General features: G+C 39.5%; 1 protein-coding gene across 2 annotated transcripts in view; it reads right to left on the bottom strand.

Moving 5' to 3' along the window:
* pola1 (polymerase (DNA directed), alpha 1) overlaps positions 1–15,128 on the bottom strand; it is a 54,984-nt gene that overhangs the window by 7,899 nt on the left and 31,957 nt on the right. For both annotated transcript variants that reach the window (XM_044103910.1, XM_044103911.1), the window contains exons 35-36: positions 10,278–10,394; positions 1,021–1,117 (exon numbers count right to left, since the gene is read on the bottom strand). In XM_044103910.1, coding sequence (XP_043959845.1) covers positions 1,021–1,117; positions 10,278–10,394 — 214 coding nt within the window. The remainder of the gene's footprint in view (positions 1–1,020; positions 1,118–10,277; positions 10,395–15,128) is intronic.

The following is a 15,128-nucleotide window of genomic DNA, read 5'->3' as shown; positions in this document are numbered from 1 at the left end:
GTGCCCCCCCACCCGTCCCCCTATTCCTCCTCCCCTTGTTCTACCCTGGTCCAATCCCTCTATTTCAGCTCCCTCCATTTTCTGAGTGGTCATCTGTTGATTACACGTTATATTTAAAGTCTGCTGTCTCGATCCTTTGCTGCCTCACTTTGGCCTGAGCTCGCACACTCGCGAGACTCCGGCATACATACATAAATAACATACATACATAAATATTTAATCAAATAAATAAATCACTCGGCCCGGCAGCCCTTTCTAATCAAGTGACATCAATCAGGGAGAACTGTGGGTAAAGAGGCCTTGCGGCTGACGCCTACTGAGTGCACCCGGATCGTTGGAGTAGCGTCTATTTGAGTCCAAGGGGGGAAATATACGCTCCATGTCCCATTACAGGAGAAGGGCTATCCTTTCGTCAGCGCGCCCATTACTCGCCCTATCATTTCCCCAAATCTAAAACCTGTTTTCAATCAACACAGCCAAACGAGTGCCTGTCCAAGAGAGGCAGAGAGAGAGAGACAAAAAAGAGAGAGGGAGCACAGGAGAGAAAGGAGCAGAGATGGACAGTGAGGGTAGAGGGAGCGAGATGGAGGGCTCTTTCCTTCTTTCTTCCAGTGATTGGAGCGTTTTGCATTCTGTATGTGTGTGTGATTGAATCCGTCTCCTAAATTAGGGCTGTCGACTCGAGGAGCTGAATGTCCTTAACCCCCCCTCCCCATAACCAATGCCTGGGTGCCGCAACTTGCAAGTGTGTGTGTGCGTGTGTCACGTCGCTGGGGAATATTTTAAGTGCAGCCTGGGTAAAAGGTTTATGTTGAGACTTTGATTGCTAATGCTATGTTGTATGTGTGAGAAAGCATTGTTAGGTTATTAAAATTCAAAGTTTCTCAGCGGCTCTGCTAACTTGATTTCAGCTCCAAAGCCATTAAAGCCGAAGAGGCTGGGAGAGACGGTGCAAAAACAAACAGGTATTTTTTCACATTAACTAAACAGACTGTAGTCAGAATCAGCCGAGAGTCTTACTTTTGTGGACAGAGTTTGGGAGTTTGGCCATGGCGTAGTCCCAGTCGAAGATGTAGCTGTAGAAGCAGAGCTGGTTGTAGAGGGCCTTCTCCGAGTACTGCCAAGAGAGCAAAGGCAATGTTAATGCAATCGAAATTGGTGAAATAACATCTGTGTCACCAGCACTACTCCAAAAGATTGACTGATCCTGTCACATTTAAGTTAGGCACATCCAAGGCCTGTCCTTGGTATAGGACAGGCCTTCTGTAAAAGAACTAACTAACTTTTTTTTAATTGTTACATATTCAATTTAAATTCCCATAAATACATTATAGATGTGTTTTCATGTTTTTATCTTTATATATGATTGTATTTCATAAACTTATGATCCACTGACTGATTGTACTATTGGGTTTTTTGCCTCTTCCTGCACTGTTATCATTATTCTTTTTTTCTTAATGTATTCTCTCTGTATTTTAATTCTGCAACATAAACTAAGCATTTACATTTCCTCTCCCATGTTGCTGATTAATGCTGGGCTTTTCTCCAACTCCAGGGGCGGACACCCGGGATATAAGACACAGTGAGCTTATTCAAAAACTGACATGTAGCTGATACACACATTTCAAAACACATGTAGTTCTCAGGGCTGTGCAGCTGTCTCTCAAGGTCATATTAGCAGGGGAGAGTATATGTTATTTCATCAAGAGGTTCACAAGTTCACAGCATGCACAAGTTCACAGCATGCACAAGTGTGAACGCCAGCATTCACCCACCAGATGCAGGATTCATTTTAGTCTGTTACCAAAACTCGTACATTACACACACAAAGAAAAGATATTGTTGAGTTATTTATTACCACGTGTCCTGATCTTTTTCCCAACTGATAGATAGACATTTCAACTGCTGCACTACAAAGTGTATGCTAACACTGAAAGATGCGATTATCTTTGATCTGATGACATTGTCACCTATTCCATGAAAAAAGTTAGATTTTGGCAGCACAGCTAAGATGAAAGACCAAGTTTTGACTATTTGCCTCTCCTACCATCCTCCTTTGAAGAATGGCTAAAGCAATTGGGTTTAACATTCATGTCATATTTATACCAAAGGAAAACAGGAAGTCATAGATTAGTAAAATTAATCAGTAAGGTTGAAAAAGTAAAATATATGTTACAAAAATCTGTCAGTATGCATTTATTTGATAGGAATCATTACAAATGCATACCAATAAGTGTGAAAAACAATCTACTCATATATAAAGGCATACTCAACCTATATAAACTCTTTATGCTCTTTAGGGCCTTAGTTTAACTTTACATTTATGGCAAAGTAAAGAAAAAAATGTTATGCTTTATTGTATTTGATGATATTATCCACTCATTAACATGCAAAACACTGCGTACCTTTCATCCGTCGCTGTTGGGGCACCATCGTTCAACAGTCTAACAAAGCCACTGATGCTACCGTCCTCACAGTTATTCTGCAATGATGCTCTCAATCTGTCACGCCTTCATGCATTAAACGTATAAATGATCCTCATTTTCAAGGTACGAGCTACAATTGATATTTTATTTGTGACAAATTGTAGATGAAGGGCATCATTTAAATATGAATCCATGTCTGAAAAAAAAATGTTTATCCAATTTAGTATAAACAGAATAAAGAGTCGTGCCAAAATATGCTACCATTCTGAAATTTCTTTTTTTTTCTTTAAGAACTTTTTAAAGCTCTGTCTTGATTTCTGCCATTAAGTGGAAAATCCAGAGATGCACACAGTCTTTGAAGCTGATTTCTCATCTCAGTCTTTGAAGTAAGTGAAAGGTGTCAATTTTAAGTCTTCTCTCAGGAAGAACTTCTGCATCAAAGATTGTTGCAGTTAAAGCAACTGATCACTTTGGCATGGTGTGTTAACTGACTGGAAAAAAAGTCTGGATTTTTAGATTCGATCTGAAAATCTGAGATGGTCAAAGGTAAAATCGCTGGACAAATTGCAAACACAAAAAATCTAAGTTCAAAAAAAAGATTTGATGTGACAAATCGAGGAGGATATGAATGTAAAGCAATGTAAAAAAGACAATTCTGATTTTAGTCAGAATTTACTAAAAAAAAAATAATATGGCTGCTACTTTGATAACTGTTTCTCTTTAGCAAAATTTTTTTTAAAAAACCTTTTGCTCAGACCCAAAATATTCAGATCCCTCAAACTTCATACCTACTTATAAAACAGAAGTAGCTCACTAGCATTCACTTAGCGAGTAACAAACGTTATTTCAGGCTGTTAAAAGTGGATTTAAAATCATGACAGGACAAAAAAAAAAAAATCTTGCAAAACAGAATAATAGACGTGGTAACAAGATTCCCACTCAAATGACTACACCTCCCTGCTAGCATCCCCCTTCCTCTGTGTGACACAGTAAAGCAAGAAAACAAATTTGCTTGCTTTGTTAATTTCCACTGCAATTAAGCGGAGCCACATGACAGCCTGCCAAAGGGAGAGAGGGGGGGAAAGAGACTGAGAGGATGAGCTAGACAGAGCAGTGGGAGGGAAAAAGAGAAGAGCGGCAAAGGAGAGAGAGAAAGACATGAGAGACAGCAAAAACAGAGTGAAGAGGAGAGAGAGAGGAAGAAGAGAGGGGATCAGACCTGATACACCCTCCCTCATAATAGTTTGTTGTGATAAGCCATTGTGAGAGAGGCATGCGAACAGCCGAGGCTGTCAATTTGATTAGCCATTATACTGCATGTTTAATTGCAGTTATTGGCTCGTCATTTCCCAGCTACACTGCAGAGGGCACGCTAAGCCTCGACCCCACACTGCCGTCAGGTGTGCGCCGAGTGCTTCATTATTACCACCAGGAAGAATCCCCCGACAATTCCCGCGCGCAAAGCGAGTTTGAGCGTGCCCATTATACCTGCCAATCGGCAACGTGCGTAATTGTAATTTCAGTTTTTACTGCGGTGGCATAATCAAGTGGTGAGAGTATCTAATGCAGCTAAATGCAAACTATGCAATGTGTGTGTGTGTGTGTGTGAGCGAGGCCGAGTGTGTGCCTTTAATGGCTTTCTAGCGCTGCCCACATGGCACGCACAGCTGTTGACCGTTGATGCACTGCCTAGTCAACAACCAAACCATGCACATCCCATAATGGAGCCTCGGTTACGGTTGCCAAGGTTGAACGAGTCGCTGCGCGCCACCTCTTTCTCTCGAAACATAAAACACACGCATGCACACACACACTACCGTCGGAACAATGTGCTGCTGATTGTGGGCGGGCTGGCCGCTGCATACTGATTGACTGACAGGTGTCAGAGAGGTGTGGCTTAAATGTAACAGGATTGTTATTGAATTTAGAGCCCCACAACCCCACCTCACTCTCCTCCACACACACACACACGCACACACGCACACCTACCTCGTCATTCAGCTCGGCGCTTTGTTCCCGCACTGACACCATTTCAATTTGCTCCACAAATCTGCAGCATTTTCAGCCTGACTGCCTAAGGAGCAAACCAGCTGTGAAATTGCCTCTCTCTCGGGAGTGTCGGAACCCCCCCACCCCGCACCTCGTACCCCTTTGCTCCTTTGCCTCCAGCATCCCTGACTCACCACCCCATCGTCCCCCCTCAAATACACATACACACATTCTTACCCCCTTGTAAGGACTCAAAAACACAAAGATACAAATGTTTAAGAGAAGGAAACGTGACGAAAGGATGAATGGTATAAAGGCAATGGCGAGGAACATGAAAAGGGCCGTAAAACATAAAAATAATCCAAAACTTTCAGAGCTTCAGGATAAAATGTCTCACACAATAAAACAACCACTCAAGTCATCCCCAGACAGAAAATAACACCTGCTTCTACTAGTCATGGCCTGTTACCAAAACTCAGCTCTAGCAAGTATTTAAAAAGTCACCTTTTAACATATGCCAAAGAAGCTGTTTGGAAATCAGAATCACAACGTGGAAACTGAAGGGGTTCCACCGATCACTCTTTTTAGTTAGCAAGTCACCTGCAGAGTCCACCCAGCCAGGTAAGCCGACGAATTAACCAGCTGATGGATGCTCTGTAGGCTCCCAATGTTATTCTATAAACAGCAAAAACAACTCTGGAAAAGACTCGACACGTCAACCACTGGGTTTGTATGCTAGTATTTCTACTGGGACAATATACTAGGGTGTATAATGGCAACACCAAGCTAGTATTCTGCGCTTACAAAGGTAAAGCTGAAATCTAATTAAGATTAAATATCTTAGTTTAAGAAGCTTAATGCTTGTTTCTTTCATGAGACGATACTGTTCCTTTTATGTTTGAATATAACATTCATTAATTGAATATGCATCAGGTTGGTTTAATTTCTAAACAAAATCTCACATTGGGAACCACTGCAAAGAGCAAGCTTTCTTAGAAACAACTATTATGATTTATGCTACAACTTTAAGCAAAGGCTAAAATGGTAATGTTACATGGTAGCATAGCTAATTAGATCAGGTTGCACATTTCTAAGCTTAACATAAGCTAATACTGTCATATAAGCCAAGAATCTCATACATGAATTAACACATGACCTCCGAAGAACTTTTCTGCAACATGTCGTCGCTCTACTACACAAGATATGCGGTTAATGAAAAGGTTATAACTGACAATGTTTCTGCAAGCAGAGAAAACAAGCTAACGCACAGCCAGGTTGAACCGCGTCCTGCGATTCAAGCACAAACGCGGCCTCTGGCTGCAAGCTTCCTCGTCGATACTCTTCTTCAGCGTTCCTGCAAACATGCCCTCTAAACATTCGAAAGCTGCAACATCTAAGCCCTCACAGAACTGCAGCTGCAGGTAAAAAAAAAATAAAAATAAATAAAAAAAGAAAGAAAGAAAAACGAGAGGGAGGGAGATGGAGAGAAACAAACATACATTTTCTCCCCCTCAGCTGTGAGGCCACGAGGCTTTAAAACTCTTGAGCTTTTCAGATGCGATGAGCATTATTGCCGGTTGTGGTAGTCACGCCGATCAGCTTCACAAGACACCATAATGAGTCAATATATGTAAATCTTTACTAGGCAAACACGGCGGGAAACAAAGGCATTTAACTGGTGCTCTCGCCCGCAAGCCTCAAACGATTCAGCACCGGTAATTTCTCCCCATTGAAAGGCATAATTGCCTGCTATTTGAAGATATTCATGCTCAATTTTTGAAATTAATTTCAATTGGGGGGAAATGTAGAAATGTCAGCTCCAGTGAAAGGGATTTGATTTCAATTATCCTCGCTCAAAGGACTGTGATTTCCAAATACACTTAAGCAAAATTATGACAAGAATTTTTGTTCGGCAAAATTCAGTGTTTAAAGAGCGATTAGGCGATAATGGGGCAGCTTTGAGCCGGCAGTGAATGCAGCCGTCTCCCTCTGAAAGGCACTCAATTATCTCTGATTGCTCCCGCTATAATGTATCAAATAGAGATACCTGCTATTGCCGTAATTTGTGTGAAAATTAACATGCTGCAATTTCCACTAGAGGGAAAAAGGGAGCTCTAATGGGCGCCTGAGCGTACATCAATAAAACGAGGGGAGAAAAAGAGGGAGAGGCAGCGAGGGCGGAGGAGAGAGAGAGAGAGAACATGCCAAGAGAAGACAGAATGAGCGTAAGAGCTAAGGAGGGAGGGAAAGAAACGAAAAGAAAGGAGCAGAGGAAGAAAAGGGAAAAGAAAAGTCGGGACAGATATTTAAGAATGGACGAGGGAAGAAAGGAATTTAGCTCAAAGGAGAGATGGAGAGAGCGAGCGAGAGAGGAAGAGAAAGAAATTTAATTTACTGAAAATATTACAAATTGCACCTGTGCATAACTCCCCCAAATTACCAACCAATCAAGGCAGAGTGCCTATTACTCTCCCATTACATGGAGATCAGATCACGCTCTGAATCTGTGTCCAAAGAGAGAGGAAGGGAGGGAGAGAGAGGGGGGAAAAAGGGACGAGGCAGAGCGAGAGAGATGAAGAGATGGAGGGAGGAAAGGGAAGAGACGGAACCCAAGGCGATGGATAATGTATCAAAGGAGGAACGCAGAGACATAGCTGGGATGTTTCTGAACTGAAACTTCCCAGAATGCTGATATTTACTCAATATCCTGACAGATTTCAATAAAGCCAGAGAGCAACAATCAGACGAAACATTCAAACAACTCCAAACTTCGATTAAAGAAATCACATGTCTGATTGGAAAATGGTGGCTTCTTCTTCTTTGAGCAGTCTGACTACAGCCAGCTCAAACAGCCACTGAATGACCTCTTGAGTGCTTCGTATAATTAGCACCAATTAAATATGTAAGCTGCTGGGCTATTACTCTCCGTGCACCAGCTCGATTCAGACAACTGTGTTACCATATACTGAGCAGCCAATATTAGTCGAATATGAGCCATAATATAAATGTTTCCTGGAAAATATGCAACAGAGAGAGAGTTCAGTGGCAGTAATTAGGGTTTAAGCATTTGGTTTAAGGGCCCTTCAGCAGGGCAGATGCTTGTTTGGCTAATAGACTTTAAAAAGGAGCATTTAGTGTCCAGATATTACAGACTAAAAAAGACAAACTAATCAACTAATGAATATTCTGATGATTTAAAAGCTGTAGGTAGTAAGAGGAACCTTTAAATTACAGGGCTGAAAAATGGACTTCAGATGCAGACTGCAGCAGTTGTGTTTAGCAAACCCTCAGTTTTGTCTCTTGATTACCAAGTTTTAAAGGTAATCTGGAGTTTTTATACTTTTATGAATGTGGACAAAAAAACAACACTGGCTCACAAAGCATTAGGGATAGTTTTACTTTAATAAAAGACATGCCTTTTAAGGCATTTGTGGAAGCTTGCAAAGGACGCTGCTCTTCTAAATTAATGTTTAACTTTGAAAACAAACATTCAAACTAAATTATAATACTTTGACTGTATGCTTGCATCCCTCTGTAAAATCTTTAGCTACAGGTGTTTGTAAAAATGTTCTATTAGTGAAAGATGTAATTATCAAGTTTACCGTAGAAGCATAGAGTAAAACTGATATTTATATGTTAATAAAGTAGAAGTGATGGCAGGATAAACACTGAAATGAGCTTTAAATAGCCGACAACAACATCAGTCAAAGAGAATAAAATCAGACAGAAACAGGAAAATTAGGTTACTGATATGACAACTTAAATGTCAAATTGAAGTATTTGTGCTGATTACAGAAGCATTTTAAGAACAAACCAAATAATCTTTACTCTAAACTTCTGCATGTTTATCCGCTCGTCTCATTGCCGCAGGTGTTTTTGTTTGTTTAAAAAGTTGTCGTTAAAAGTTTAAGAGTAATTTAGCACAGCGTGGTAGTGGGAACCTTCCAAATATACAACAACTACTGTTATTCAACACAGATGGAAAAACTAATAAATCAGATTGTAGGAGGGCTTAAATAAGTTAGTATATCATAGCAAGAATTACAGTTGGCTGTCTTTAATATCATTTATATCTATATCTGAGAAGATCAATTTCAAGTCTTGCCACAGACACTCAACTGGGTTTGAGTGTCTGTCTGAGTCATCCAGACATTGATACACATTGATCTAAACTTTTCAGTCATATCTCTGGCAGAAGGTTTAAGGTTCTTGTCCTACTTGAAACTTATCTTTGGCCTCGGTTCCAAATGTTTTGCAGCTTTCCTGTGCATGCTGGAAGTTTTACCCACTGCATTGTACTGCCACTATTTTGTTTCATAGTGAAGGTGGTGTTTTCATGGAGAAAGGCAGCCACACAGTATTTAGCATGTGGGCTAGAATGCCTACTTTGTGTTAGTCCAGCACTTTAATATAAAATGTAGTAAAAGAGTTTGGGATGTTTTGCCGTGTTAGCAGCACTGCAGTCATCAAAATGAATACATAAAACTAAAGAGCAAATCTAGGTTATTCAGCAACTTGCATTAATTACTCCGTGTGAGAAGGTGCCATGTCATTCTAATATGTTGCTGGGTTTGTAAATACAAAAACAGTTGAATTAAATAAGAAAATTATGTCTGAATAATGTCTCATGATATAGTAAGATTTGTGTAAAAGTGTCTATTTGTGGTTACACTTTCAGCAGTTTGGTTAATTCTCTAAACTGTGTGTTTAGGCATGCAAATTACCACCAAATAATATTAAGTCAAATATTTTCTTCTTACTTTCAACACTATTTTATAACAGAAAGAGCATATAAATGTTATGGGATATGACAAAAAAAAATCCATCAAAATAAAAAAGGTTCAGACACGCAGTCCTTATTGCACGGGCAAAATGTGTTAGTTTTAGTGTTTAACTGTGTAATTGTTGACATAAAACAATAAAGTCCTCCACATTGGTAAGAGAAATAAACAAATTCAAACACAAACAGCTTTTCTTTTCAAGAATCAGTCAAATATGTACATAAAGATACGTCCAAGGACTGAGGAGTTAAAAGAGAAGTCAAATAAAGGCAGGCAGCAAATTTTGGAAAGGAAAATGTTGCATGAGCAAGCAGAGAAAAGTTAAATGTTGTATTCAGCCTGCAGTTTAAAGTGCCACGGCCCTCAGGCACAGCAATGGCCGCCTAAGTGGCTACAGTGACAGCAGAAATTGGCCTTCTGGTTTACAACCTGTCGCCACATCGCCAGACAGAGCAAAGCAGCCGGAATAGGGGGGAGACACACAGGAGCAGAGCAAATATATATAAATATATATATATATATATATATATATATATATATAAATATATATATATATATATATATATATATATATATATATATATATATATATATATGAAAAGAGAGAGTTAAGAGAGGCGATGGTGGAAACAAGGAGAGTGAGTGTGAGGCAGAGAAATGTCATGCTCAAATTGAAAGGAAGAGTGTTTTTCTCAAATCCAGTGGTCAAACTAACAAAGTGTTCATAGGAGCAGAGTCACACAGACAGGTGGTTTTAATGGCTGAACCGCCAACCAGCTCTTAGACACACATACACATGATGCAAGACAAAAAGGATATTATGTCATGCATATGATGAAATGTGACACTAATAAGCAGAGATATCCAGCACATATGAGGAGATGTTAGACTGCAGCTCCATAGCACCATCATCTGGAAAAGATCTACAGAGCACCAAGAGTTCCCAGAGTGACATCGCCTGAGGAGCAAAGAGGCAGCTTTGTTGTGTTTTCGTGCGCGTTACCTCCATACTAGAGTGCATTTATTCAGCACAGCAGGGAAGTGCAGACCTCCGGTGAGCGTAAAAACTGAGGGGCATTACCTCAGCTCTGAGCGTAGCACGGGTGCAGGCAGGGCAGATGGGTCCGTGTCGGGAGAAGGCGATCGGCAGGCGCCTGGTTCTGTTCTGGCAGGCCTGGTCCTCACACACCAACCAGCCCTGTGCGGCAAACAGACCAGATCAGATTCATTTCCATCCAGTAAGGGAATACTTTCAGGTAGATTTCTGAAAGGCACCAGAAGTAAACATGCATTCAGTTAAAAAAATGTCTACACACAGACATTTTCCTAAAGTTCTGGACATCAGGTCTCAACTTTTAATTGCTTGAACAGTAATCCAGTATAGCATTAGGTCACTTCACTGCTTTTTTGGCACCTGATTTGAAATAAATCAACTCTGCTGCAAAATTTCCTGGACTTGTAAGCACTTGTAAATAAAGACTATACTACTCTACACTAAATGCCGATATTTTGAAGAAGAAAAAGTCTGTTTTAGTGAAATATATTTAAAGAAAAAAAAATCATAGGTTCAGGTTCACTTGATTTCCAAGTTATCAAGACTGCAACAAAGAAGCTAAAAGCAGTTTTTAAATCCCATAGAAAGCATGTACCTTGTGATACTAAGTCTAAATATTAATGTGTAAAATCAAACTGTGATGATGCGGCATAAAGGATGAAATTTAAACAATAAATCGACTGTGAACAAAGTTTGTGCATAGCTGCAAAAGTGACACATGCACCAATTTCTTTTCTGTAATTTCTGAATGATTTTCAACATCTGGATATTTTTCTTAGTCCAACTTATTTGTCTACGTTAAAAAGAGCCCAGAGTATAAATGTTTAAGAAAAGACTTTCTTTTATCTGAAAAGGTATTTTTTTTTTTTAAATAGATGTTTGAGTAGCAGCCAACTACTTGTTTATAAAACGTGTTTATGTAGCCATTTATTTGTTCGATAAATATGTTCTACAAAAAAATTGATAAAACTTCTGTTGACTGGAGACACTTAAGGGGAAAAAAAAAAAAAGCAGTTTCTCATAATGAGGAAATTTTGCTGAAAATTGTTGCTTCCATTTAGCTGCCCTAATTCAGCACAACAATCTGACAACAAAAGTACTCTGGGAAGAAAGAGAAAAAAATGGTTTGTAAATAAAAACAAACAAACAAGCAAGCGTGTTAGATGGGCAAAGAAAAGGGGAAGAAAACAGAGGTGCACGTCTGACTTGACGTCCCGCCTCGCTGTCTTCCTTTACGTTTCAGATTATTCAGCGTGTATGGGTGTCAACGGTGCTGCTCAGTCACAGGCAGAGCAGCGGACAGCCAAAACGGCAGTAGTTAGGACCCCCCGGGGTGAGGCGGCGACCCTGGGCAGGTGCTGCGTTCTAACCCTCTCAATCTCCCCATACTCTTCCAGACTCCTCCTCCCCCCTCTCTGCTTCTTATGCCCTGTCATTACCACGGATGTTTGAAAAGGGGGGAACTGGTGGAGGGGGTTAATGCCCAACTAATGACAGAGCATAAGACCCACCGTCATCAACGCCTTTGCTCCTCTGCTGCATCCATCTTTCCTTCCTTCCTTCCTTCCAATCACTCAAAATAAACCGGAGCACCTGTCTCCCTGTCCACACCCCTTCACTCATAGGAGCTGCAAAGGTTCTGTGATTGATTTTTAAGTCTTTGTCTGGTGTCTTGATCAGTTATGAACAGGAGGAGCTGGAAAAGAGTGATGAATGTATTTTTGTCTTCAAAGTTTATTCAACCTTCCATACAAACTAGAGCATGTTTCATGAAAAAGAAAACCGCACCAAAACAAACCAGCGCTGATACAAACACAATTTCATTTTTCTATTTTTTTTTTTATTCTATCAAACGGCACATTAGATCCTATTTTCTTTTTCATAAAGTTCCAGGCAAAGGGTGTAACAACATTAAAACTTCTTGCTCGATACTTCTTGTCAAAGTTCTTTGCCTGTTATCAACACAACTTTGGTAAAACACATTTATGCCACTAATATAGCATCCTGATATGGTGCTAGGTGATAAGGTGAGTGCTATAAGTTCACCACATTCTCTAGTTAGAGCTGGGACTCTTATTTTGAAGGAGGGAAGGAAGTAAAGATCCTGTAAGGCCTGGTCAACAATACTCTGTTATAAGAACGAATTAAAAACCCTTCCTCCATCAAAGTGTCGAACCCCAGTGAGATGCTAACAGTTAGCTGCTAATAGCGCTACAGTTAAACTAAGAGGCTATTTCAGTTTTTTAATCCTTTAAAACAGTTTGAATCTCCATTTGTGAAAATATACAACAACAAAAAAACAACAAAAAACTAATAGCAGTTGCTTTTGTTGAATTGGACTCAATTATTCAAAACTGATTTTTCTTTGCTTTTCCAAGAGTTTGGTATTACAAAAATGTACACTCATCTCATTTTCCTGAACCCAGTATCATACATCCCATTATGTAAAGGGAGTATAGTTATGTAATGTATTTCTAATGTATTTTATGTGGACTGAACTGAAGCTGATTTACAAATCTTCACAGGATTTTGTTAATTTTAACAAAACTTAAAGGCACCATGACAGAACACTTCTACTAAAATTAACCAGTGGATAAAACAACCACAATTTTCTTTTAATATACAGATTTTGAAAGTCAGTCTTGGGTCAAACCCTGAGTTCAAATTCAGTATGGCTGCCATGTAGATAAAATGCATGAAGGTCGCAGTAATAAACTGTTTATTTGCATTTCTAATTGCTTTTATTTCAAAGAATTAACAAAGTACTTTATAACCCACTAGTAAAACATGCTTCTTCGGTGTTTGAATGCTTAAAATGGTGCTAAACAAATTGTTAGAGGCTTGTACTGCTAATAGCAGCTTGCTTTATATAGATTGAAACTGGACCGCCCTGAGCTTCGGTGATAGCATTCATGGATCCAAGTTCTGAGTAAAGGCATGAGAATCAAGTGTAGGTGGGTTTTTTTTTTGTTGATTATTAAAGTTTACCTGCAGATTGGATGAGAAGACAACTTAAAGTGACCTAAAACAGGTTAAATAAGAAAAAACCCAGCAACAATATGAAAGTAATATAGCTAAAGGGAAAAGGTTCAACTTGCAACATATGTGACACTGGGAGGTGAGATAGAACTCTGATCAAAATAGCTTAATAAATAAATTTCTACAGAGTTTATAGAGGAATTACTAAATTAACATACAAAAAAAAAATCAGTTTCATTAGTCTCCTTCTTAACACTAAGAACAAACAAAAAATGCACAATAGCTTTGACTACAGACCTGTTTTGAGCCTCTTATTAAAAATAAAGTGCATGGCAATATTCTGCTTTTGCAAAAATTATGGTTTGAGGTCAGCTGAGGACAAACTAACAAAATAACTTGAATCATCAATAAAGTGCTGAATGTTTCCTTGTACTGCAAAAAGAACACATTGAAATGGAGCAGCTCTGTGGCTGTTTAAATGTCAATAAGGTCGGTCTCGTTTTTATGGGTCAGTCCACCAAAAGCATTAAATACTTTCAAGCTATGCCACAATATTGTTCAATTCAGTTTTATTTAAATGTATTTTTTAAAGGATGCTTTTCCACAACAAAAGTCTCAAGGTGCTGCAAAAGAAAAAAATAAAATAAAATTTATGTGTAGAACATAATCACCAATTCAGTCTAATCACAATCAAGTAAAAGAATACTGTTTTTGATAAGGCTAAAGCAAGAAGTGTGATCTGCAACAACCACTTGCTAGGATGCATTTCTGCTTAAATTATAATATGCACATAATAATAATAGCAGTTCTTTAGGACACAGAAAATGTAAGAGGTATATAAAATTGGCTAACATACAAACTACAAGCTACACACACAGACCAAACTAATCTCTTCTAAATGAAAACCAAACACACACACGCCTAGAATCAATTAGAAAGTCCCAGAGTTCACAGCTTTTCCCACAAATCCCAGCTTCAGATCTAATTACCTCAACCTTTAGCCACCTTGTGTAAAAAAACAAAACAAAACTGGGCATCATGGGAAACGAGGATGTTTGTCCTCCGATGATAAACATGGATGAAGTACAGTGGATCATAAAGATGAAAATGTAACAGGTGAAAGTAGGAGGCGGCTATTTGTAGAGTTTCTTCAGTTTTGTGTTTGTGGAAGTACCTTTTGCACACATTCCTGTCCCTGTTATGACACATATACACACACAAACAATGTGTTTGTATCGCACTCAATCTGTCACCATTCACGGGCATCACAATGAATTAATTAGAACACATTAAAGACCGAGGCGGTTCAAAGGAGGAAAAGCTTCCCACAGTGGCCTTCTGCCCAGCTTCGCTGACCCCACAGCTATTTGCACAAAGCAGAAAAATAAAAATCAAGGTAAGATTAAGTGCATTAGACCTGCGAGCCACGCATAAAGGATTAAAAACAAGAAGCACATCAGTAGTGAGGCAGGATGAAAAGGGAAAAAAAGAAAAACATCTAATTGAGGCATTTTGCTGGAGCGAGGAGGAGGGGAGGTTTGGGGGGTGTGCAGTCGGACGTGAGAGAATAAAGGCTCATAATTGCATAATTATAGCAGCGGATACCTGACACACTGAATGCAGACGTCAAATGAGTTCCACATAATATAACCAAACAGAGGCAAGACCAGGCCACGACAGGGTCCACCACCAAATATACCCTCCCTCTGTTCCTCCTCTTTGTCCGCACACTTGCCTTTCTTCCCGTTTCCTCCACAAACGTTTTTGCTCCGTCACATTGTCGCAAGTTGCGGATTGAGATTTGAAAACACCGCATAGTGGTATTAGTTTTGCATCGCTGTATGAAGCAAAAAGTGATGCTCCTGAATCATTCTGTAGTCACAGTAGTCGACCGTCCAA

The sequence above is a fragment of the Gambusia affinis genome, linkage group LG21, assembly GCF_019740435.1.
Source record: "Gambusia affinis linkage group LG21, SWU_Gaff_1.0, whole genome shotgun sequence".
In the NCBI taxonomy this organism is placed as follows: domain Eukaryota; kingdom Metazoa; phylum Chordata; class Actinopteri; order Cyprinodontiformes; family Poeciliidae; genus Gambusia; species Gambusia affinis.
Note: the sequence above shows the minus strand (reverse complement) of the source record. Positions and strands in the feature narration are given on the sequence as shown.